Source organism: Lissotriton vulgaris, chromosome 3_1 (assembly GCF_964263255.1).
Source record: "Lissotriton vulgaris chromosome 3_1, aLisVul1.2, whole genome shotgun sequence".
Taxonomy (NCBI): Eukaryota; Metazoa; Chordata; class Amphibia; order Caudata; family Salamandridae; genus Lissotriton; species Lissotriton vulgaris.
Window position 1 is genome coordinate 372,563,340 of NC_141689.1, and position 25,598 is coordinate 372,588,937.

The following is a 25,598-nucleotide window of genomic DNA, read 5'->3' on the forward strand; positions in this document are numbered from 1 at the left end:
AGAGGAGTGGTTTGCCCACTCATTAGTGCATAAAGACTGTTTTTCCGGCCCTCCCGGGCAGCCCAACCAAGTCATCCGCACTTCCCCATGTTCCATGCAGGCTGCATTACAGCCTGCATGGAGAACAAGCCCAGGCTCTCATTCCCTGGGTGAGTGACTGTTGGACTTGGCCCTTTTTGCAGGGTCATCCCTAAACTTTGTACCTTTCTCCTAGCCTTTTTTCTGATATGGTGGTGGTGGTTTGAGGACTCTGGGCACTTTAGCACAGCTGTTCAATGTAAAGTGTGTGTGCTCTCTGTTAAATATGGTAAGATTGGGCTACACCTTTTTGGCCTATTTAATTTACCTGTCAGTCCCTTGTAAAGTGGTATCTTATATACCCAGGACTGGTAAATTAAATGCTACAGGTCGGCTTGCAGCGCTGATTGCGCCACCCACCAAAGTAGCCTTTCAAACCTATCCCAGGCCTCTGTCTTTGCAGGGCCTGTGCGCGCAGTGTTACTGCCGCTGTGACGTGACACCTAAAGTGTGTGCCATGTCCGTGATCCCCCTTTTACTACATGTCAATTACCCCTAAGGTAGGCCCTAGCTAGCCCTATGGGCAGGGTGCATGGTAGGTAAAAGATAGGACATGTACCTTAAGTGTGTAACATGTCCTGGTAGTGACAAACAACCATTTTGCTTTCTCACTACTGTGGGGCTGCCCTCGCATAGGAATGTATTGGGAATTCCCTGATAAGTGTTTCAGTGGTAATTCCTGATATGAGAGGAGCAGCGTGGTCAGGTTTGGTATGTTTGAAATAGTAATAATAAATGCTTTGCAATGGTGTGCGCAGATTTATTATAACTATTTTAGAAATGCCACTTTTAGAAGTTGACATTTCTGTGTGCTGTGTGTCTGCAAGTCTGATGTGAATTGCTTGGCTGGCTTTTGAATGACAGGGGCTGGTGAGGTGTGTGTGGCTCCAGGAGGAGCAGGGTGAGACAGGGCTAGGCTGAATGGGGCCTCTGCATTTGGAGTGGTGGGAGGAGAAATCCCTGGTCCCTGAATAGGATGGTGCCTGCGCTAGTGAATGCTGGCTCCGTCCCCCTGTGGTGTGTCTAATGACGAGCCCCCACCTAACAATAGAGCGCAGGAGCCTGGTAAACAGAGTGCTCCAGAGCCAGTTAGAACTGGTTTCCCCACGCCTTGTGCGTTGCAGACAAAGGGGAAAATTTCTATAAAAGTAGGGGCTGTGATCCCATGAAAGTTGTTCCTGTGCTTTCTGGTGCATACTTGCATCTGGCAGGCTGCCAGCCTGCCAGGAGGAACCGCCAATGGGGATGGACTTACTGCCCTGCTAAGGAGCGGAGGGTTCTGCTGGCCTTGGAGTCCCAGCTTGCTGGCCTGCCTGTTGTTTTTTTTGCCCAGCTCTGGCCTGGTGGATTCCTGGGGTAAAAGCACTGCTTGCTCCCCAATTGGGCTTTTGAAGAGGGAAGCAGGCTGAGCTCTGTATTTTCCTCCTCTTGTCCTGCAGCCCTGGGCTTGCGACACTGCAGGATTCTTGTGGCCCTCGGTGCTGGGTTGCACCTCAACAGTGCGTGATAGGCTCTTTCCTAAAAAATTGCATTTCTAGAGCCCGAGGAAGGGGCTCAAACTTTGCTGGTAAGGAGCGCTGTGGCCAAGAAGGAGAAGGAGAAGGAGACTGCCAGTGCAAGTGTCAGCGCATCTACTGGAGAATTCCCCTCCCCCCTCCTTCTCCCATGGATTTGCAGGGCAAGCGTGGAGAGATGCTCCTAATCCTAACACTGCGGTGGGGAAGCGCTGTGTTTAATAGCCCGAGACGTGGGCTTTTGCTGCAGCACAAAACCGTAAGTCACGAGCACACTGCCTGACTAGGGGCGAGGCTGACCTAAGATCAGCCAATGGTGAAGCGGCGCCGCCAGAAGACAGACAAGGATGCCACCTGGTTTGAGGCGGGGCTCCCGTAGCCACAAGGAGAGCACCGCAGGCTGCTGAAGCTAGTTTTTGGTAGCAGGAGGAGTCTGAGCCTTGCAGGCTTACCAGGCAAATCGGCGAAGGACCGGAGACTCGTGGGCCCCCCTTCTGCCCCTTTCCACCCTTTTCCACCCTTTTCTTCAGCGAGTGGCCCTAAGCAGAGGCGGGAACCCCAGGGAAACAGAGCCTTCAGGAAAGCCCCTGCGAGCCGCTGAAGAGCAGAGGTCCATCGCAGAAGGGGAGGAGCCAAGGGGAGGGGTTCGGCCAGAGCCTTGCGAGCCATTCCCGCCTTCCCCAGTCTCTGAGAGGGAAGTGGGATGCGGGAGGCCCCCAGAGAGGGGCCAGGTCGGGGCACATTTTCGGTGCCTTCTCCTTCCGGTGTGCGAAAGGCCAGAGGAGTCTGGACGAGCCCCTGGTGAGTAGGGGCTGAGCACAGAGACACAGTTGGTGCCAGTTCTGGACCTTTGCAGCGACACCACCGAGGGCGGGCAGCTGCAACGTGTAGGCCAGTTTATTGCAGAAGCCCCACAGGGCTTCAGTGGCACAGTTGGTGCCAGGGGGCATATTTGTACTCGGCTGCACCGCAGGAACGCAGGCAGCTGCAACACGGAGCATGTTTCTTGCTGGAGTAACCATGAGGGGTGAGTTGCACCCCACGCCCCCCAGCGCATTTGCGCCCCATGATTTTGCTGCAGGGGCAGCCAGGGGGCCATTTGGAAAGCCCTACCTTTTAGAGCCCTGACGTTTTGGACGAAGGGTAGTTTAGCCCCAGAAAGCCAGTTGGCCTGAGGTCAGGTCCATGGTTGGTACGTGTGTGTACCGGAAGGGCGCAAGGCCCTAAGGGAAGGCATAAGGTGTTTATGTTAGGTTGCTTATGCCTAAGGTGAGACCTAGTGCATAATGTGATAATGCTGATTGTGTATGTATAATGGGGTTTATGCACCATGATTAGTGCATAATGTGTTTATGCTGGTGAGGCCTAGTGAGTGTTTATGTAAATGAGGTTTGGGTCTAATGTGATTTATTGCCTAATGTCATGTTATGATATTTTAGGACGGTGTCTAATGCCAATGTGATAATGCTCAGGTCATTAGGGTACCACTAGTTACTGGTTGTGTTTTGCATTTACTATCCTGCATTTTGATGGTTCTGACCGTGGGGCTATTGGCCTTGTCCTGTATATAATCCTCTGTGAATATTGCCTTGTGTCAGTTGGCACAGTGTAAATGTGTGATTATGTTTTTAAATGTGTTTGTTAGAATACAAAGGCTATTTTTTATATAACCTTGTGTGGAGCTTCTTTTGTGGTGTGCCTAGTGTGTTTGCTATTGTGTGTGTGTGTGTTGTGCAAACGCTTTACACATTGCCTCTGGGATAAGCCTAACTGCTCGTCCCAAGCTACCAAGGGGGGGAGCAGGGGTTATCTTCAGCGTTTAACTCCCTTGCCCTGACTAGAGTGGTGGTTTCTGCCTGGCTTTGGGGCAGGCCTTAGCCAAACAGAAATCCCAGTTCTAACAGCGACGAACTAGGATGCTCAAAACCAACCACAACGCTGCATTGCAGCGTTGTGATTGGTTAGTGGGGCCTGGCTGTGTTTCCGTCAACAAAAAGCAGGAGCAGAGACGCTGGACCCGGCGCAAGGTTATTTATTTAATTTTTTTAAATGTGTGTAACTACCCCCCATCCCCATGCACAACTCGACCTCCCCGCCACCCGGGAGCCACGCCTGCCACTGCTGCGCCCAGAGTGTGTCTTCTTGTTGAATACCCATTTACAGCAGACCTGGCTAAAGTCCAATGATCAAACCAATGCAAATGTGAAACAATGCACTGACATACATGCATGATTGTGATAACTATAGAAAACCATTCCATTGACTGAAGCATAGTGGGGTTATCTCCAGCCAATACACCCTTCCCAAGTGTCACGTACATCCATATATGTTGATTTCAGTTTTTCTTACAAAAAAAAGACAAAAAATGTCCTCCTTTCAAACTTATTCCCATCCTTCCTCTCTCTGACCCATCCTAAATTTTTCTATTATGAACCCCAAACTTTCCCTCCTTTTTAGGTTGAGTCTGAGCCAGCGCGCATGCACTGCTCTGCGAGGCTTCTTGTGTTTACTCTGTGTGGGTCTGACACCTCCCACACATTCGAGTGGTTTTTGGGTGTGTCTTTCAATAATGAAAGCACGCAAATGGCTAAAGGCGGGTGCATGTCCCACCTCTTCTTTAATGTTTACTCCCACGGCGTAGCAGCGGCACGCAGGGTGGCAGCTGCATTCCTCGTGGGTCAGAGGAGGTGAAAAGGTGCGTAAAACGGAGTCAGGCGGGAGCCTGGGGGCTCGACAGTCTCCGTAAAATGTAATATCTCATCAGTACACGTGGTGTTAATGGCACGTAGCAGGCCTGGCAGAACACTCCAAAAATAAACAAACACTACAATTAATAATAAATATGTAAAAAAACAAAAAACTATTAAAGTAGAAAACACACACACAGAGTTGTTGCCCCGCTTGCTATTCCGTAAGCGCTAAAGTGATTAATTTCCCATTTTCTGTTAAAAACAGTTGTGAATAGATGGAGGCGCCCGTGAGTACTGAGCAGGACGGCAAACACCGCTCTTAGTTTTAAAGTCCCCCGTAGTTACATCCGGGATTAATAGGAATAATACACCAAATAAAGATCAGAATCGGTCAGGCTTTGTTAACATCCACGTTTTCATTTCATACCGCTAATATTCTTGATGTTTGTATGTCGTAAGAAAATAAATCAAAAGCTTTCGGCCTTTTTGGATATGAAAAATATAAAATCCTTCAGGCTTTTTTTGTGTGTGTATGTTTTTTTGTTGAAAAAACGAGAATTTAGTCTGTGTTTCTGTGAAAACAAATAAGGCCTCCTCGAATTTCATGCAATCAATTTTCATCAAAAAATGCTACATTTCTACACCTTCCTTGTAAAAAAGATTACTGTTCATTTCCCAAAAAATCATAAATTTCAGTTTGTTACCTAACTTAAATCTTACAGAGTCTGCCATTGTATTATTTTGTGGTACATTATTCTGTGTGCTTTTGTATAGCGCTGTTAGTTATTCCCATGGTATGTGGGAACATATATTTCTTTTTCAATTATTCTGTGTAGAGTCTCTGAAGAATGACAGTAACTGAAGTCCTGTAGCTCCCTAAGTGTTCCTCCATCACACAGAGGAAGCTCTCTCTTCTACCCTCGCTCCCTCCCCTCTTACACTCGTCCTTGCACCCCCGCGCCACACGTCTCAGCACCGGGGCTCGGGATTTTAACCATCGGTTCAAGACTCTGTACTTGACATTTTTGATTAGTCCTCCAATTGCTATTCTAAAGAGCCCTGAAGAAGTTCTGTTAATTGTCTATACAGGAACGAAACGCATTGGCTGTTGTTGTATCTATGTCATCTATGAAATAAAAGTCAACAGAAAAAGAAACACTTTGGACTGTACATCTTCTGTTTAGTGCACCTCCATTTTTTTACAAGAATTGTTTAAATCTGTTTACAGAGGCACCATTAGGTGACGGGTGCTAGAGTTTCTGTGCAAAAACGGCTTGATAAAGCGGCATTTACAGAGTGAGGTGCTACCATTTTTATGTCCATCTCCTTACAGCTTCTTTTTGTTATCATCGGTTCAAAGATGCATCTACTCCTCCTTTCACCTGGCCCTGCGGCCTTTCCCGAAGCTTCTGTTTTTGAATGACCCTCAACACTCCTGCCACGGAGCCCCTCTTTCCACAAGTACCCCACTCTCCTATGGGAGTGTTGTCTCGCGGCTACAAGTTGGCCACGTCGTCGTCCGCAGGGTATTTTATTTAGTACCTCCTTTGTATATTTTCTGTAGATTCAACACTTGTTCCCTCTGTGCTGCTTACTTTTGTTCCTCAGCCCTATTGCAAACAAACACCCCCCTCGCTTTACGGTTTGCTTGTAGGCCCCATTCCCCAGCACTCCCTACCGCGCTTTTAGGCCTTATCGGCGCTATAGAAACCAATCAAAATAAAATAAATTTAAAAATGGCTGTGAAGTACCTGCAGAAATCTCTGTGGTAAGTGCATGTTGACGGTTGACACTGCTTTTCATTTAGCCGAAGGTCGATGATATATATACAAAATGCAGTGCATTCAATTCTGCGTTTTGCACGGACCTGCTCCGCAATCAAACATTAAAGCAGAATCTGCTGTAATAAGTTTATTTTAATTACTATTTTTGTAAATCGTTTGCGCCTCCATGAGGCTGCTCTCATTTTGTGAGGCGCTACAATAATTCAGGACTGATTCATCAGGATTGATTCATCAGGTCTCAGTCCTCCGCTGCTTAATATGAATCTCAGTCACTCAACAGCAGGGAAACAGCCTGTTTGACAGGAAAAACACTATGAGAAATTTACACTGGCAAAAATCCCTTGTAAATATACAGGTATGATTCAATTTTATATGTTTTTATTTACTCGATGAATGTATTCGTGATGCGCTTATCAAGTTCAGCTTTTGCCAGAGCTATAAAATAAAACATTCTGGGGTTTCAGTCAGATACCTCAGTAGGTTGCGTCCTGGCTGCAAAGAGCTATGTAACCTGCTGACTCCAGGTAAGGCCACCCCGGCCTTTCAGCCTTCCAGAGCTGGTCGGGTGGTCTCTGCTGAGGCGCAGACCATCCGACCAGGGACATCTTAATGTCTCGGAGCACCTTGTGCTGAAACCATCAACCCCACCTCACCCAGGAGGGTTCAAGGTGTGAGACCGGCCTCCTGTGTCCAATGGAGACTTCACCGCAGCTCTGCGGATTGAGCGACAATCGAGAAATACCATTTATTAGGTCGAGCCTGAGCCAGCATGCGTGCGTTGCTCTGCGAGGCTTCTTGTGTTTACTCCGTGTGGGTCTGACTCCTCCCACACATTCGATTGGCTTTTGCGTGTGTCTTACAATAATGAAAGCACGCAAATGGCTAAAGGCGGATGCATGTCACACCTCTTTTATAATGTTCACTCCCACAGCGGTTTGCTCTCGGCCGTGAGCAGCCTTGCACAGGGTGGCAGCTGCATTCCTCGTGGGTCGGGTTACAGTACTTTCTATTTCGCTTGCAATCTGGTCCTTTACTGCGAACGCCAACAGCGTTCTCCTGTTGTCTGCGTCTTTGTTTCCTCATGTGTTCAAGGTGTTTTCTGGTGTCTATTTGTGGTTTGCTGACCTGGGAAAACGGGTCGTATGGACGGTTACAGTTGCAAGCAAGAATTTTTAATAAAGGGGACATTTCAAACTTATAATGCATGCCCGCTTTCAGAAGGAAATGAAACTCCGGGTATTTAGAGGGAACCCGCCTTAAGACACAAGTAACGAAATGCTGCTGAGGGGATTAAGGCTGGTTTTTAAAGGAAACGTAGATCCAATTAATCCAAGCTAGTCTATGGATGCCCATTTAATTTAAATTCTTCTCAAGACATGTTGACTTTCACTTTTATTTTTCATCTGCCCGACACTAGCAGCGACGCTGGGGCTTTTATTCTTTTTTGTGCATAATTCATAGAAAGGAATATGACAAAGTCCTTGCATCGATGAAAACAGAAGCAACTGTTGGCCAAGGCTTGAGGTATTGGTATTTTTTTATATGTTGACCATCTGTTTTGTGACTAACAGTCGCTGGAGTGTTTCACAGTCTATAGTTAATCTTTCTTAGGTCGAACCTAGGCAGCACCTGCTCGTTCCTTCCATCTGCGGGGAATGAGATTTTGATATCTTATCTGATCACCTAGATACCTATCTCATTCATCCTTTTTGGATCGATTATTGACTGTCATTGAGTAAAAGGCAAACCCATATAAGTTAAATCAACCCTATAGACTGACGCAACTCTGAAGAACCACTTACGACTGTTAGAGTTTAAAAATTTAATATAATCCCAAAGTAATTTGCAAATACAATCCTCTCAATATTAGATTCAACAAGTATACAGGAACTAAAAGAAACATAAATTCCCTAAAGAATCTCAGTCTACAAAAGAATACAATCAAAACCAATTCTAGAATCAGCAAATTGAATAGCATAGACACAAAATGGATATGCTGCGTCATTTACAGAAAAGAATGAACAAGTTAAATCTGTCCCTACTCTATGCTAGATGACATCCCTACTCAACAAGTTCTTTACCTAAAAAGGTGTCAGCCGTTTGACTTCCAAAGAAGTTCAAACTCTCTTAATCTCTGATGAAACCTATGTCGAGAAGCAGTACCCTTTCTGCCTACCCATCCGCTCTCTAAGGGTCCTCGGCCTACTGCTCTCTACTCTCTCGCTCAGGCCATCTGCTCTCTTCTACTCTCTTCTCCCCAGGGTGCTGTCCCTAAATACAAAATCACAGCATGGATGGAACGCCCCTTTGAGACGCCCACCACGTACACATTTCACGTAGTCATGCTTCTGGTTTTTTCCATAGTTTCGTCTCTTCAAGTCGTCTGTTAAGTTGACCTTGCTTCTCATGGCGCCGTCTCCGTCGTGCTGGTAACCTCATGACATTCCAGTTGACACCTCCAGACCAAAGTCTATCACTTCAACAGAGCTCTATTCATTACAATTGTGATTGTAACCCCCTGGTCACTTTGAAAACAGACGCTTCGAAACAGGACCCCAAATTCCAAACGTCCCTTATCGCACTAGACCATAAACTTCATCCAGCCTTGTCACTTTAACTTAACGAGACCTTTGACTCTTGGCTCGCACGTACAGATCAAAGCTATCCCCCTATCCCTGGGACCACTAAATTACATGCAGTGGACTACACTCTTGCGAACCCTTGGTCCGTTAGGTTAAAATAGCATATGAACACACCATTCTAGAATTCCTACAAACTCTTCTATACGGTATGACTTTTAACCCACATATACATAGTCGAATTAGTAACTTATTCATTATAATCGAATCCATGTTACATAAAATACAATGTTATACCCTCGTTCTTATACAGTGCTATGTAATCTGCACATTTCTTCAATTTACATTTCATCTCTTTCTCCGTTTAATTAATTGCATACGTACATGAATTCCGTTTAGCACGTTCTACTGTTCTTAAGCATTTTCACACGTTTCTATTTTAGCCCAACCTATATACGGGCCTTTCTAATTCTAATGCACATTCTAGAGTAAATACATATACATTTCTCATTACTAAAGTTACATGTGCTAACTTTACGCTACAATGCTAATTTCACGTTACAAGTTCTAACTTTACATTACAATGCTAATCTTTACATTACAAGCCTGTAAATATGGTACGGATATATTTTCCATTCAAATTGCGCTCTCTCAGTTCCCCCCTTTGATGACCTCTAGGGGTCATCACAAATATTTCAATTTGAATGTTACTTTATACAGAACTAGTTACAAGGCTCCCTCTCTTTATCGTCTCGAGAGCTCTCAAACTTCTATACTGCTGATCTTGCAAAGCAGCTAATCTCCTTTCTTGCTCTCTCATGGACCTTTGCAACTGGTTTGACCTATACCATTTGTACAGTCTCACTAAACCCCACAATATGATTATGCAAATCAAAATTATTAAGACAGGTTTCAAGATGTACCAAACAATGCTTTTACCAAGATTGGCAAACCAACCTCCAACCTTTCCCATTCCATGACCTACTTTTTCCCACACATTTATCTTTGTCAAATCTTCGATTTCTTGATGTATCTCAGTAATGTTCTGTATAACCTTCTCAAGTGGTTTTGAATTGTCTGGAATGTAAGTACAACATTCCTGGACCTTCAAAGCCTTGCAGACTCCGCCCTCTTTTGCTAGCAGAACATCTAAAGCAAGACGGTTCTGAAGGACCATTGCCCTAATCGACTGCATCTCTCCTTCTACTAGCATCAATGACCTTGCAGTACTGGCAGACAATCTATCCACAACTGTAGCTAGTCTCCTGATCTTAACATCATTAAGTATCAAACCTAAAAGAGGAAACATAGCTCCAAATACGTCTCCAACTACCTCAACATCTCCTACTTGCCTTTTCCCTCTTGTCGAAGCCTTTCCCTCTATGATCTCTAAATCCTTTGCATGGTATATTTTGGGGAAGACAATTGCCAAATAACATGAACCATACCAATTGTCAGGCAATTTTACATAGGCATTTCTTCCACATACAAAATATACATTAGGAATCGCTTGCATCCCTTTCATGAAATCTTTCGTGTAATATTCCAACCGAAAAGCATGTTCGCAACTAACTTCACCTACAAATACACTCTCATAATATGTCTTGCTTTGAGTCAAACATAACTTTCCTTTCTGCGTTCTATCCAAAGCTATTGGACCATTACTACCCTTCCTTTTGTGTGCTTTTTCCTCTTCGGTCCAATCTGTTTTCCATTGTCCTGACATTTTTAGAATCTTCTGCCTCCTGTACCTGTCATCAACTTGTCCAATGAATTTTTTCTCAATCTCTGACACTTTGCAAGTCAGATTATTTCGGCGTGCATATGAAGTATCTAATGTATCCCAAGGAAGAAAGAATTTTGCTAATCTATCTTCCTTTTTGTAATAGTCCCACTTATTCATTTGTTTATAATTCGGGACTTCAGGCAGTACCGAATCATAATTTGAAAAGTAGTACTCAAACCCTTCTCGACCATAAAATATACTGAGCAATAAACTACATGTTATCCCATATGTCAGTGGGAGGTGATGATATCTGATGCCTTCATCTACGGAAGCCGGCAATTGCATGCAAACATAACAATCTTTGACCTCCATAGCATCAATATACTCGTATAATACCTTGGCGTATGCGTTTGATCTAAAATTTCCCTGCGACTCGTCTACGTGTAACCTACGAGCTTCATCTGCCAGTAACGTCTTTTCACGGATTTCATTGCTCTCCTCCTTCTTCCCAATGAGAGCAGGTTTCAAAGTCGTTACAGGCTTTACATCTGTTGTCTCCTCTACACTTGCATGTCCTATTATGTATGATATGGTAACTACTATGATGATAAGTGAAATTACTACTGCTATTAATGTGCCTATTATGCATTTGCCCTTTCGGTTTGGGTTGCCAGTCTCCATGTTATCAAACAACGTGTATCTTTCTTCTTTAAAGGTTTTCCTTTTCAGGTCTTTATTTGCTTTATTTGATTTCTCAGTCTATGAAGCACTCTTAACCAACAAAAAGTCTCTTTATTTTCAGCAACAGACAACCCTAACCCTTCTCCGTCCTCTAAATGTAATCCCTAATTTTATTCTTCTTTCCACTCGGTGCTAGGTTATCTTCTTCTTTATAGCTTAATCACAAAAGTCTTTATGCATCTACAATGATTCTAGTACCTGCAGCTCTAATGGCATATTCCAACAGTTCTAAACGAATGACTTTTTCTTCCTGTGCTGGTATTGGATGACCCAAAGTTGGAAACTCTAATCGATTCAGCATCAGGTCCTTGATCCAACTTAGGTAAAGGGGAAAGGGGAGTGTGAAGGTCAGTAACCCCTCAGTCTCGATTCCAGGCGTCAACATCCATATCTCCACCGTCACAATTGGATCGAGATTGGTCACTTGCACCTCTCTCACTCTCCCAGATCTCTGTCCCCAAGACATCTGCTGCTAGATAGGTCCACTCAGGGGTGGCGTATCTTCTGCAGGGCACACGTACCCTCCTTGATCTTCTCGGACTCTCAGAGCCTGAGTCCGTAGCTCCTTCGTCTAGATCTGAATCTTCAGAGATCGGGACAAGGGTTCTTTCTGGATTCGCTCTCAAGCTTGACCTTCTCCTTCTTTCCGGCCAACTAGCTTCTCCATTCCTTGTCCTCCTACTCCTTGTTCTTGGACTCGTTTCTTGTCCACTTACAGCGTGATCGGTGTCTGATCCGAACTCCCAGCTACTTTCCTCTTCTGAGGCAACTTCGGTCTCACTGGTGTCCTGACCGTCATCAGCCTGTTCCGACACAGGCTCAGCCTCTTCAATCACCTCTACAGCTTGACTTTCCCTCTCTGTGGCTTCTCCGCTTTCTGCTGGATTTTCATCCGAGAGAGGAGCTGTTTCTTCCAGAGGTGCTGGAACTCTTCGGGTGTGTGAGGCGTGTATCCAGTTGGGCAAGCCTCCACACTTTACTGCAGTGTTCGTAACTAGTATGACTTGGAAGGGTCCACGCCAGCGCACATCTAGACAGTTCTTCCTGACATGTTTCTTCACCAGGACCCAGTCCCCCGGACACAGGTCATGGCACAGGTCTTGAGCTGATGGAACCTCTGCAGCCTACACCTGGAGGGACACAGAATGAATGGCGTCAGATAGTCCCTTGCAATAGTCCAGGATCAAATCGTCTGTGATGTTCAACAGTGCTGCAGTCGGAACCGATGGCAGTCTCATGGCCCTCCCCATTAGCACCTCGTGTGGAGAGAGACCTGTTCTTCTATCTGGCGTGCTACGTATACTCATAAGGACCAATGGAAGTGCATCAGGCCAGCTCAAGGACGTCGATGAACAAACTTTGGCAAGTCTGGATTTGATGGTGCTGTTGATTTGCTCTACAATTCCCGAAGCTTCTGGTCGATAACTACAGTGGAGCTTCTGGTCTATACTTAAGGCTGAACATAGCATCTTCACTATTTCGCTGTTGAAATGTGTTCCTCTGTCCGATTCCAAAGAGGCCGGCACCCCAAACCTCGGTATCAGTTCTCTAAGCAACAATTTTGCTACTGTAAGTGTATCGCACCTACGTGTAGGGTAAGCCTCAACCCATCTGGAAAATATACAGACAATCACTAAGACGTATCTGAGGCGATTGCACTTGGGCATTTCAATAAAATCTAGCTGCATTCTATTGAAAGGCCCCCCAGACCTCCCTATGTGACTCAGTGTGACTGGTGTTCTCTTTCCTACGTTTAGCTGCTGACAGATCACACAACGCTGACATACTGCTTCTGCCGCTACTCTAAACTTCGGATTGTACCACGTTTGTCTGAATACTCTCACCATGGCATCTCTACCTATGTGTGCTGGTCCATGCAATCTCCTTGCCATTGGACAAAACAAGTTCGTTTGGTAAAACTGCTCTCCCATCTGCAGAGATCCAAAAATCCATCTCACTTTTAGTACAACCAGCTGTTTCCCATGCCTTTTTCTCAAAATCAGGTGCATTCTCCTGGACGCATTTCAGTTCATCCCACGTATCTACAGTTTCTAACAACATAGTCAAATCAGTTCTTTCCTGTATTCCCCCCACTTCTACCTCTGTGAGAGAATACCCCTGTTCCGCACAGTAGCGTGCGACTTCATCTGCATATCGGTTACCTTGCGACACAAAATCTGTGTTTTTCGTGTGCGCGGCACATTTAACAACTGCTATAGCTGCTGGACCTTGTAATGCCTCTAACAATAGTCTCACGAATTCTCCATTCCTAATGGGAGAACCCGAGGAGGTCATGTAACCTCTTTGAGACCACAACTGCCCATTGTCATGAACTACCCCGAAACCATACTGGCTATCGGTGTATATGGTGACTCGAATTTTATTGCCTGCCAAACAGGCACGGGTCAAAGCAATGATTTCAGCTACCTGAGCGGAGTGTACTCCTTCCAGGCAGGCGGCTTCCACTACTCCGGTAATAGTACAAACTGCATATGCTGCTCTCAGCTGACCAATATCGTCTCTTACGCATGAACCATCAACAAAGAATATTTCATCAGGGTCGGTCAATGGCTCATCTACGATATCTGGTCTTGGTTTGGTGCATAGTTCAGTCACATCAAGGCAGTCGTGATCTGTACAAACTTCATCATCAATATCATTAGGAAGTGGCATCAAAGTAGCAGGATTCAAGACAGAGCATCTTTTTAGGGTCACATTCTCAGCAGCCAATATGACTTGCTCATAGCGTGTGAGCCTGCTATTCGTCAGATGCTGAGTCTTGGTCCTAGTCATTAACAATTCCACAGAATGCGGTACGTACACCACTAACTGATGTCCCATAACCACATTTTCACACCTTTCAATGCTGACACCCGTTGCAGCAACGGATTTGAGACATCCGGGCAACGCTGCGGCTACTGGATCTAAGGTAGCCGAAAAGTATGCAACTGGTCTACGGGCATTTCCATGTATCTGGGCCAAAACTGATAAAGCACAACCTTCCCTTTCACAGCAGTAAAGCAAGAATGGTTTCTCGTAATCAGGCATTCCCAAAGCCGGGGCACGACACAAGTCCTCCCTCAGCTGCAAAAACGCCATCAAACAATCTTTGTCCCATGGTACCGGATCGCTCACCCCCTTGTGCGTCAGTTTTTGTAAAGGTTTTGCCTTCAGTGAAAAGTTGGCTATCCACTGCCGACAATAACCGACCATGCCTAGAAACATCCTGACTTCTCTTTGTGTTTTGGGCGCACTCATTTTCATGATCGCCTCTATTCTGTCTGGAGACACCTTCCGTTTTCCCTTTTCAATCCTGTGGCCCAAGTATTGCACTTCTGTCAGACAATACTGCAATTTACTTGGAGATACCTTGTGTCCGTTCTCGGCCAAGTGATTTAGTAAGGTAATGGTGTCTACTTTGCAAGCCTCCTCAGTTTCTGACGCCACAAGTAGGTCGTCTATGTACTGGACCAGAACCGAGTTCATGGGCAGTACTAGACTTTCAAGATTTTTCTTCAGCAGCTGGTTAAAAATCGATGGGCTTTCTGTATACCCCTGAGGAATACGACACCATGTTAAAACGCGATTTTCCAGCTTAAAAGCAAAAAGGTATTGGCTTTCCTCATCTAAGGGGATTGAAAAGAAAGCCTGGCACAGGTCTATCACCGTGAACCATTCATCTTGGAACGGTATCTGAAACAATATTACTGATGGATTCGGTACCACTGGACAACATGAAACAACAATATTATTAATCTTTCGAAGATCCTGCACTATTCTGTACTTCCCACTAGGCTTCTGCAAACCCATAATCGGGGAGTTACATGGACTTCCCACGATCTCCTTCAATATTCCCTGTTTAATCATAGATTCGATCACAGGCTTTATTCCTGCAATCGTCTCCGGTGTCAACTTATATTGTGATGTTCTTGGGTAGTCGGCATTGGGTTTTACCATGATCTTTACCGGTTCTACCCCTTTGATCAGTCCTATTTCTTCTCCAGTAAAATCCCACACCTCAGCTGACACCATCTCCTTCAGGTCCGGTGGAAGCTCCTCCACCGTTAAGGTAGGGTATAGTTCCACACATCCCTGTGAGTTCACAACCTTAAAGTCGGCATCATCGTCGTTAGTCTGCACTTCTACTCCTTCAGGTGTGCAATATATAGTGCAGTTTAGTTTACACAACAGATCTCTTCCTAGCAGACACACAGGGCTTGAATCACAAATCACAAACTGGTGTTCATCACTGTATTTCCCTATTTTCACTGACACCGGTTCTGTCAGAGGATTCGTCATTCTCCTATTTGCGACTCCTACCACCTGGATTGTCTCTCCTGACATTGGCAGACCTGGGACTACCGCCGATCTCAGAGTGGATCGAGTGGCCCCCGTATCCACCAAAAAGGTCGTAGGACATCCAGCCACATCAGCCTCCACGTATGGTCCTCTCTGATCTACCTCCAGGGCTGCCCCTAGGGTACAGTCTTCTTCCCTATTCACTCGCTGTCCTGTAAGGGGATCAACGTAGTAGCATTCTTCTCCTCCTACGAACAGTGGTAGTTGCCTATAGGTTTTCCCTCCATTTGCAATGCGAGGCGGTTGAGGGAACTGAGGTCGAGGAGTCTGAGTCCCCCCTTTGATAAACTTTCCCTTCGGGACCGCTGTTCCCTTCACCAGGTTGTTCTGAACCTCATCCTCCTCCTGTTCAAATTCCCCCATCTCGACATTATAGGGACACTCGCGTCTCCAATGTCCCACCTCGTTACACTGATGGCACCTCGTTGTCTTTTTCAGTGTCGCAATATCTACCCTAGGTCTCGGTTTTTCCTCCTCATCTCTGCTTTGATTAATCTGTTTTTTCCCTAGGGTTCCTGTTCCCTGCTGCCGCTGTCCACCCTTTCCAGCTGACTGCATCTGCACCAACATCAGCTTCTCCTTAAGTTTCTTTGCTTTCGAATCTATTTCATCGCTACAATACCTCGCATACCTCAGGATCTCATCTAAAGGTTTGTTTTGCCAACAGATCAAATGCTGTTGAATCATTAGGCTTATGTCTGATCTCAATCCCAGGACGAACTTCGACACAAACTGTCCTATGTCTTTAGGATCCATCACGTCCAATCCACTGTACTGTTTGAATGCTTTCAGCAATCTCTCATAGTACTCGTGAACGGTCTCTTTAGGCTCCTGAGTGGTTCGATCTATCTTAACCCAGTCTATGTCCTGCAACGGCACCTTCTCTTTCAGCCATGCCATTACCCTCTCGTACTTTTCCATGACTTTCTCTGATGGTCCATTCGTCTGGGCATCTCTATCCGGTTCGGAAATGGGCCATTCAACACTAAGCTTGCATGCCGTCCACAAATCTCCGGGTACTACGATATCAAACAGGGTGTTCAAGTCGACCCACAGTACTTTAGAGATTTTCACGAACCTCTCTACCTGTTTGTACCATTCGACGGGATTCTCCCTTAGCTTTGGGAAGGAATTGGTAAATGCCGCTAGATCCCCCCTACTCCAGGGCACATGCACATAGTTTCCGTTCGCGATTTCTCGCAAAGGGAAAGCTTCCATTCGCATTAGCCCTCCCTCCGGGGACCCCGCAAGTATGCTCCTTCTGACGGTTCCCCTCTTGGACCATCTTTCCTCCCATTTGTCCAAATCCCTCCACATTCTGATACTCAGGATCAGTTCTTTTATGTGTATTTTCAGCCCGATCGTCCTACGCTCATCTAGATCCTGATCCGTGCAATTTAGCCTGTGGTTACCCTGTAAAGCTTTTGTTCTTGATAGGTCTATCATATACCTGTTTGCCAACTCAGATAATTTTTCATGGACTGACCTCGCTTTCCGAGTAACATCCTTAGCCATAAACAGTATTTCATCCTGTTCATACAGTTCGATCCTTTCCATTGGCAATGTGCCGTCTATTATTTCATCCAAATCTGATTTTAAACTGGTTACATCGAGCCGTTTTGCTTTTATCTCAGCTCTCAGTACCTCACTCCTAGGTGGTTCGTTTACATCCCTCTCACCCCCACTACGAGTCCTCCGTCTAGGCACAGGTGAGTTATGAGGAGTCCTTCTTGCTTCTCTTTGTTCCCACCTCTCTAGGTCCCAAGCTTTCCCATCTTCCCTAGGGGTATGGTGGAACAATGTTCTATTCCCTATCACTGCATTCTGTCTTTTCGGCTCGGTTTCTCTAGATGCAAGGTAGGATCCTCCGTTCTGTTCTGAATCACTGCAACTCCCTTGCTGTCTGGTGTCACTCAATAAACGATAAGGTCCCTCACGGCCCTCCATGTTCCCGCGATCCCGTCCGTGATCACTGGATGCATGGCGAGACCTTTCGCGACTCTCCATACTCTCGTGACTCCAATGTCGCACATTTTCGTCCGGGGTATGGTGAGTGCACATGTAACTATTTCAGTACTCCTGTGTCCTTTGTTCTCCCTCACTAAGGATGGGGCGAGGCACTCCCCCACATCCTGTACTCTTGTCATCACACATTTGTCTATTGCCACCGATGGTATAGCGAGTATCTCCTTTGCTTCCTTGACTCCCTCTCTCCCACTCCGGACTGCTTTCGCCAGCTCCGCAGTGAGAGAGGATCCTGTTATCTTGATCTCTCCATTCGGTTTCTGTTTCTATCTTTTTATTCTGAGTCTCTACGGCAGCATCCCATTCCTTCAAGTACTCTCTTAACTCCTTAAAGTATTTCGGTTTCGGTTCCCTCAAATCCATCTGTCCTCTCTGACCCACCTGTTCTACCCAGGGATTCGTTACTGGATCCAATGGTGTACTCCGACTTCTTGGTCCTAGCAACTGCCTTTGGGAATCAATCGTATTGTTCCTAGTTTCCATCTCTGCCCTTTCCCTGTCCCACTGTGCCTGTTCCTCCGGCTGGGCTCCCTCCGGGTTGTAGATTGACACTATAGGACCTATGGTAACAGGTACTTGTAGAGCATCTGGCAGTTGATACGACCTTGTACACTCCGTTTCTGGCCCCTTCTGTACCACAAATCTTCCTACTACTCTCTGTACTGGACTAGATTGAGGTACTTCCTCACCTTTCTTGGGTTCCCACTCTGTTACAGGGAGCGGTGTATATTCCCCTTTCCTAGCCCCGTCCCCCTGCTGTAGTTCGGGACTTTCGGCTTCTCTGTTGTACGGAGGTGGTCTGTCTAATAATAGCCTATCTATCAGTTCCTCCTCCGTCTCGCTCTCCTCATCCTCTTCTGGAGGTTTCTTTTCTCCCGTAGCCTCTAGCATTGGGTACAGTTTGTCTGCTTCTATTCTTTGCACACTCCACTTTTTAGCTTCATCATCCCATTTAGCATCCTGCACTGCTCTTACAGATCGTCTCACTCTTTCTTGGCGCCTATTCAGGCTCCTGTCGTTTGCCGCCCTGAACCATGCACTGAGGGCTTCGAACTGTGTTGGCCTCGGTAGAGGTCTCGTTGCGAGCATTACCGCTTTCAGCTGATTCAATGCTTCTAACCTAAACGTTCCGTATCTCGGGAACGTCTGTTCCTTATTTCCTTCTGTTAGCTTACTCCACTCGGAGATCCATAATATTGAGTGTAACCCAACATTCACAGCCATATAATAAGCTGGTGTGCCTTCTGGTGGGGCTTCTTCCCCCGCATACGAGTTCCCTCTATCTCTCTTAAAGATCGCCCATAAACGTTTAAAACACTGCATTTTCAAGAATCTACGATTTTTCTTAATTCTCTTCCTTGTTTACTTCCCGATGACAAATCACCAATCCCTGCGCGTCTCTCGCTGACCAGCCTATCCCAGCGCGGTTCTACGCTGACCAGCCAATCCCAGCGCGGCTCTACGCTGACGTCACTTGTCCCCTCTGCAGCAGTTCCCCTCCTTTCTCAGCTCGTCTCGCGGTCTTGCATGCGTCTCATTCATACACCGAAAAATGACTACTTCCGACCAAGCGATCACTTTTCTTGACTGTATGTCCACAGTCTAACTGGAATTGTCACCTCAACTGACGAGACGTCGCTCGCCTTAACTGATAGGTTACTTACACACAGTAAACGTCCGACCAGCGTCCGTTACTCATACACTCACTCTGACATTCCCCCTATCTCGGTCCAACGGGCGATCAATGGTACCTCATGACCCCCTTTACAATGTTAGACAATTACTCTGGGTGTTCGATACACCCGAACCACTTAAGCCCTTCTTTGGACTTAAGATTTTTATCCGGTTGCGCGCGCTCACAACCTTCCCCCAATCACACTACAGGCATTCAACTCCACTTGACATTACAACACAGGTACAACACAAAACACCGCAATCTGGCAACGCATGACCCTTATACTCACTCTCGACCGACTCTGCTGCTTTTCTCTCTCGCACCGTCAGCACCTTCTTCGGCAGGGATTCTTCTTCTGGTCATCGATGACTAGGGGCCTTGGGGTAATCTAGACCTAACCTAGGTTGCCTTCCTCAAGAAGCCAACCATCCTCTGCTACCAACTGCGGGGAATGAGATTTTGATATCTTATCTGATCACCTAGATACCTATCTCATTCATCCTTTTTGGATCGATTATTGACTGTCATTGAGTAAAAGGCAAACCCATATAAGTTAAATCAACCCCATAGACTGACGCAACTCTGAACAACCACTTACGACTGTTAGAGTTTAAAAATTTAATATAATCCCAAAGTAATTTGCAAATACAATCCTCTCAATATAAGATTCAACAAGTATACAGGAACTAAAAGAAACATAAATTCCCTAAAGAATCTCAGTCTACAAAAGAATACAATCAAAACCAATTCTAGAATCAGCAAATTGAATAGCATAGACACAAAATGGATATGCTGCGTCATTTACAGAAAAGAATGAACAAGTTAAATCTGTCCCTACTCTATGCTAGATGACATCCCTACTCAACAAGTTCTTTACCTAAAAAGGTGTCAGCCGTTTGACTTCCAAAGAAGTTCAAACTCTCTTAATCTCTGATGAAACCTATGTCGAGAAGCAGTACCCTTTCTGCCTACCCATCCGCTCTCTAAGGGTCCTCGGCCTACTGCTCTCTACTCTCTCGCTCAGGCCATCTGCTCTCTTCTGCTCTCTTCTCCCCAGGGTGCTGTCCCTAAATACAAAATCACAGCATGGATGGAACGCCCCTTTGAGACGCCCACCACGTACACATTTCACGTAGTCATGCTTCTGGTTTTTTCCATAGTTTCGTCTCTTCAAGTCGTCTGTTAAGTTGACCTTGCTTCTCAAGGCGCCGTCTCCGTCGTGCTGGTAACCTCATGACATTCCAGTTGACACCTCCAGACCAAAGTCTATCACTTCAACAGAGCTCTATTCATTACAATTGTGATTGTAACCCCCTGGTCACTTCGAAAACAGACACTTCGAAACAGGACCCCAAATTCCAAACGTCCCTTATCGCACTAGACCATAAACTTCATCCAGCCTTGTCACTTTAACTTAACGAGACCTTTGACTCTTGGCTCGCACGTACAGATCAAAGCTATCCCCCTATCCCTGGGACCACTAAATTACATGCAGTGGACTACACTCTTGCGAACCCTTGGTCCGTTAGGTTAAAATAGCATATGAACACACCATTCTAGAATTCCTACAAACTCTTCTATACGGTATGACTTTTAACCCACATATACATAGTCGAATTAGTAACTTATTCATTATAATCGAATCCATGTTACATAAAATACAATGTTATACCCTCGTTCTTATACAGTGCTATGTAATCTGCACATTTCTTCAATTTACATTTCATCTCTTTCTCCGTTTAATTAATTGCATACGTACATGAATTCCGTTTAGCACGTTCTACTGTTCTTAAGCATTTTCACACGTTTCTATTTTAGCCCAACCTATATACGGGCCTTTCTAATTCTAATGCACATTCTAGAGTAAATACATATACATTTCTCATTACTAAAGTTACATGTGCTAACTTTACGCTACAATGCTAATTTCACGTTACAAGTTCTAACTTTACATTACAATGCTAATCTTTACATTACAAGCCTGTAAATATGGTACGGATATATTTTCCATTCAAATTGCGCTCTCTCACATCCACCCTCTCTTTCCTGTTTCTCCTCCCTCTGCCCTCCCGTCCCTGTTTCTTCTACCCCTTGTCAGTTTCTCCCTCCCTGCCCCCGGTCCCCACCCCCACGCAATCGCCAAAGGCAAAAGCTCGCCTATGGCGAGACCTGTTGGCTTTGCCAATGCTTGTTTACCCATGACAGCCAGCTAACAGACTTGCACTATTTACAGACAGAAATAATTACTTCCACTTTTAAGTCCATTCCCATCATTCTATACCCACTCTAAACACTAAACTAACAAGAATTAAAGGGCACAAACCTAACACAAATAATATAGAAGCGAATGAAAAGAAAAAAGTGTATAACTAATCATCTATTAACCTCTCTAACCTTGGTTCCCGGAGTAGCGGGCAACACGCCGCAAAGAGCTTCAAGGCGTCGTCGAGGGTAGCAAGCGATATGTAAATATAATTTGCAATTACTATAAAACACCAACAAAGAGGCAATTTATTTCTCTACTGTTAGCCCATTACACAGGATCATAAGACACGTATTATTTAACTTGTTTTGGAAATTACTAGCCAAGAGTTAGCTGTAGAACGTGTCCTCTAGTTATTTTGGCCAAGGCAAACGTGGCGCCACTAGTTCAAAGCACAATGGTGTCTGCCAGGTTTTGCGTCCAGTTAGTAGCTGACAGTTCATCCTCAAACAGGCTTTTATTTTACCTCTCTGAAATGTCATCTGTTCTGATTGTAATGTGGTATGAATAGTTTATGAACTGCCTTCGCTATGATTTATTATTGTCTTGTATGCATTTGTATACAGTAAAACCTGGAGTAAATTGCACTGTGTGTTTTTATTTTTTTTAATTATTACTTATAATTGCAGGAATGGCGCTTTGGCTGCTTCTGTTTACTTTGATGCTTTTCTGCAGAACGGTTTCGCTTTCGCCAAATGAAAGTAAGTAGCTTTCATAATCCTTTTCATACTGCAATGGCCCTAATTCCTTATTAAGGAGCAAGTTTCAGGTTCTATGAAAATATATTTCCTCTATATTTTTTATTGGTTGTACGTTCATGATCTATTTTTAGTTTAGGATCATTGATCGGATAATATGCAGTAGACATAGTATAAGTTGACCTTACCATTAACCATGAAGTGGATGGGTTTGTGTATGTTCTATTTAGCCAAATCAGATGGGATGAGCTAACCTGCGTTGCTCTACATAATGGCTAAAAGACATTGGCAAAGCTAATAGCTCACGCATAGGAAAGACCTGTTAGTGTTGCCAGTGATTGTTTTTATTGCTTGAAGCATTTCGAACAGAAACAGTGCAGACCTGGGAGGCTGTAAAAGCAAGCCAAATGTTGAAGCTTACATAGACATTATTTCTATTGTGATCTATACTAACATTAATTTATTTTATGCTTATGTGTTGTTGTAGCTGTAATGCACAATGGATTAACGGTCTGAGTGAAGGCTATGGCAGAAGGTAATAGGGTTTGGGCAATTAGCCAAGTGTCAAGCCACTTTAGTAATGCCTCACAATTAGATCATGCAAAAACAATTAAGTGTGTGGTAAAACATTTGCCTACTACTTTAAATGACTTAGTACTTCAACTGGTTGTTTTCAATGTATCAATCATTAGCAGTGATGGTGTGTACAGCTACAGTGGGGCTTCAATGAAAGCAGAGGATTATATTTATGGCAGTTACCTTCCTGACCAGGGCTGTCACCACCTTTTAACCAGGGACTTGCAGTCTGCCTCTCACTTACACTGCTCATTAAAGGGTTGAGAGTCACGCCCAATGCTTTTTGGCGGGGGATTCTCAGTAAATCATAATCAAAGAAATTGAAAGAACACCTTTGCATGTACCTGCCTATGGATATGCGTAGGTGAACATTTTGAAATGATAAAAAAGAATGTCAAGTTAGTCGTCCGGAGTGGCGAGATTTGGGGGCCGGGGAGGAAAGCGGCCACAGGTTGGGGGAGGGGGATTCTTTTCAATGAAGATATCAAGAGTGGACATAGGAGGGGCAGGCAGTGATAAAGAGAGAATACAGTTTCTGAAATGCACTGCATTGCAAGGTCTGATGTCTAAGGATGCATGCAATGCAGTCAAAACACAGTGAGCGGGACAAATACAAGAGCAGGATGAAAGCCTTAGAACCAGTAGAGGCGAAGAGAGATGGACAAGAAAGCCAACCAGTCATGAAGAAGAGGCTGGACCCATGTCAACTCTATGTATTTTATTGCTTACAATAGGTCTTTGATAGTAGACAGTCAAAGCGGTCAGCAGGTGAGACCCAAACAAGCCATTGGCCAAAAGGAGGCTAGTGAAAAGTGGAGGCCCCTCTACATAGCAGGGTTTTCAGAAGATCTATTTTACACATGTGGTTCAAGGCTCAGATGTTGCAACAGTCTTAATCCATACTACAGAGTGAACCCAGTTATGTGCAGGGCAGTAGATTCCTGAAAACTGTGTTGTTGACGTCAGATTTCAACTAAACATCCTGTAAAGCCAAGGCACCTGAGTGTGTAATACCCATTGGTAGCATGTGCCTATTAACCCCGTGGTACAGAACCTTCCTTGACTGTTGTGAAAGTTTATGAGCTATTTCATGAATCTTCCATATATCAATATGATGCCTTCCGCAAAAATATATAAATCTGATTTTTTTTTTTAACCTTAATAGCTAATAAAACTTCTTCCAAGATGATCAATTATTGACCTCTGTTTTTAAGAGGATTCCAGTATTTTGAAAATGCTTGTATGGAAGTATGCTTAAACCGGGTGCAAGCAGTAAAAATCTGCAATATTTTTATGACATTTTTGAACAAATTATATTTCCAGGTGTTCTTTACCCTTATGTGGGCATTCGTTTGCTGAGAAAGAGCCAAATACTACTTTTCCAGTGACTTCTGGTTCCTTTTCCCACATTACTGTTGTACAACCTCTAATTTGTGTATGCTGCATGTTCTGATACCCCATGTCATGTAGTTCAGTGGACAGTTGTTCCATGTTTGACTGACATGCAAAGTCAAAGTCAAAGATTTACTTTATTCGGTTAAAAAGTTCAAAACCATCAAAGTACAATAATATTACATTTCACAATCATATTAACATATCGCATCCAACACATCTGAGTACATTATGAAGATGAAAAGCGCTTTACATTTGGCGAACATATAAAACGGGATTAAAAAGTTTTTCACCCGCTAAAAATTAATGTTAGGCTAAAAACTCCAAAATTCATCTAAAACTAGACACAGCATAAAATTACTTAAAAATAGCTGGGGCCAGCATTCCAAATGAGGCTTGCAGTTTAGGATAACGATAGTTTCTTTCTACATCTCATCGCCCCGATGATATAACTCGAGACCCCAAAACATACCACAGTGGTGCCAAGCATTTGTAGACAGGCCAGGGCTGGTCTGACCTGCTTTAAATTATAACCTCTTAACAGTAGCAAGATGAATTTCTTACGTGATAGTACATAAAACTTACAAAAGAAGATCATGTGGAGCACGTTTTGCTCAGAGTTGGGGAAGGATAGCAGCCACGGTAACATATTATGCTTAAACCTTAGTAAGACAAACAGGTGAAATGGCTTGCTTATATAGGTTAAGTACGGCTGCATGACAACATTTCTTACCGAGGGTTTAACCAATTCATCTTCTTCCCTTTGTAACATCGCCCTGTTTAAGAATTGGGATTTAACCGCCCTGATAGCGATTTTGCTTAGGGCTCTGGGGTTTGTAAACAGTTCGGGTCTACCCATTGAATCCAATTGCGTTTTAATATAACGAATCCAGGGTATCGCCAAGGCCTTGTCTAAGGACAGACAGTCTTGGATGATTAGTTGTTTTAATTCGGAGTTTGTTGTGACCAAATTCTTAACCACCTTAGTATCGGTACCACTGCAATCTGGTCGGAAATGTAGCCAGCCCCCAGGTCTTCATGTATGTTAAAAGTGGCTGCCGAGTGAGGAAGCGACAACACTTTTCTAAAAAAGATATTTTCTACAGCTTGAATCTCATTCACTTTGGTGTAGCCCCATACCTCAATCCCATACGACACCATGGGCACACATTTGGCATTGTAGATTTTCATGATGGCCGGTAGTGGTTTGCAGCCTATCCGTATCGCAAAGCCCAGCAGGGCCCCAGTGGCCCCCGCTAAAGTGTTTTTCTTCAGGGCTCGTTGCATCGCCCATGTCCTTCTATCATCAAATACAATGCCCAAGTATGGGAAGGTAGGGACTTTAGTAAGCACCTGACCTTTACAGAAGAAAGATGCCTTTTTTGCCTGTCCACTACCTAGTGACATGGTATGTGACTTTTTAAAATTGTTTTTCAAGTCCAGCGAGTCCATAAAATTAATAAAACAATCTAAAAGTAATTGTAGCCCTCTTGCTGTC

General features: G+C 44.6%; 1 protein-coding gene across 6 annotated transcripts in view; it reads left to right on the top strand.

The window, feature by feature from the left end:
* GHR (growth hormone receptor) overlaps positions 1-25,598 on the top strand; it is a 1,047,683-nt gene that overhangs the window by 607,732 nt on the left and 414,353 nt on the right. For all 6 annotated transcript variants that reach the window (XM_086960591.1, XM_086960596.1, XM_086960593.1 and 3 more), the window contains one exon: positions 22,064-22,135. In XM_086960591.1, coding sequence (XP_086816717.1) covers positions 22,066-22,135 — 70 coding nt within the window. In that variant the 5' untranslated portion in view covers positions 22,064-22,065. The remainder of the gene's footprint in view (positions 1-22,063; positions 22,136-25,598) is intronic.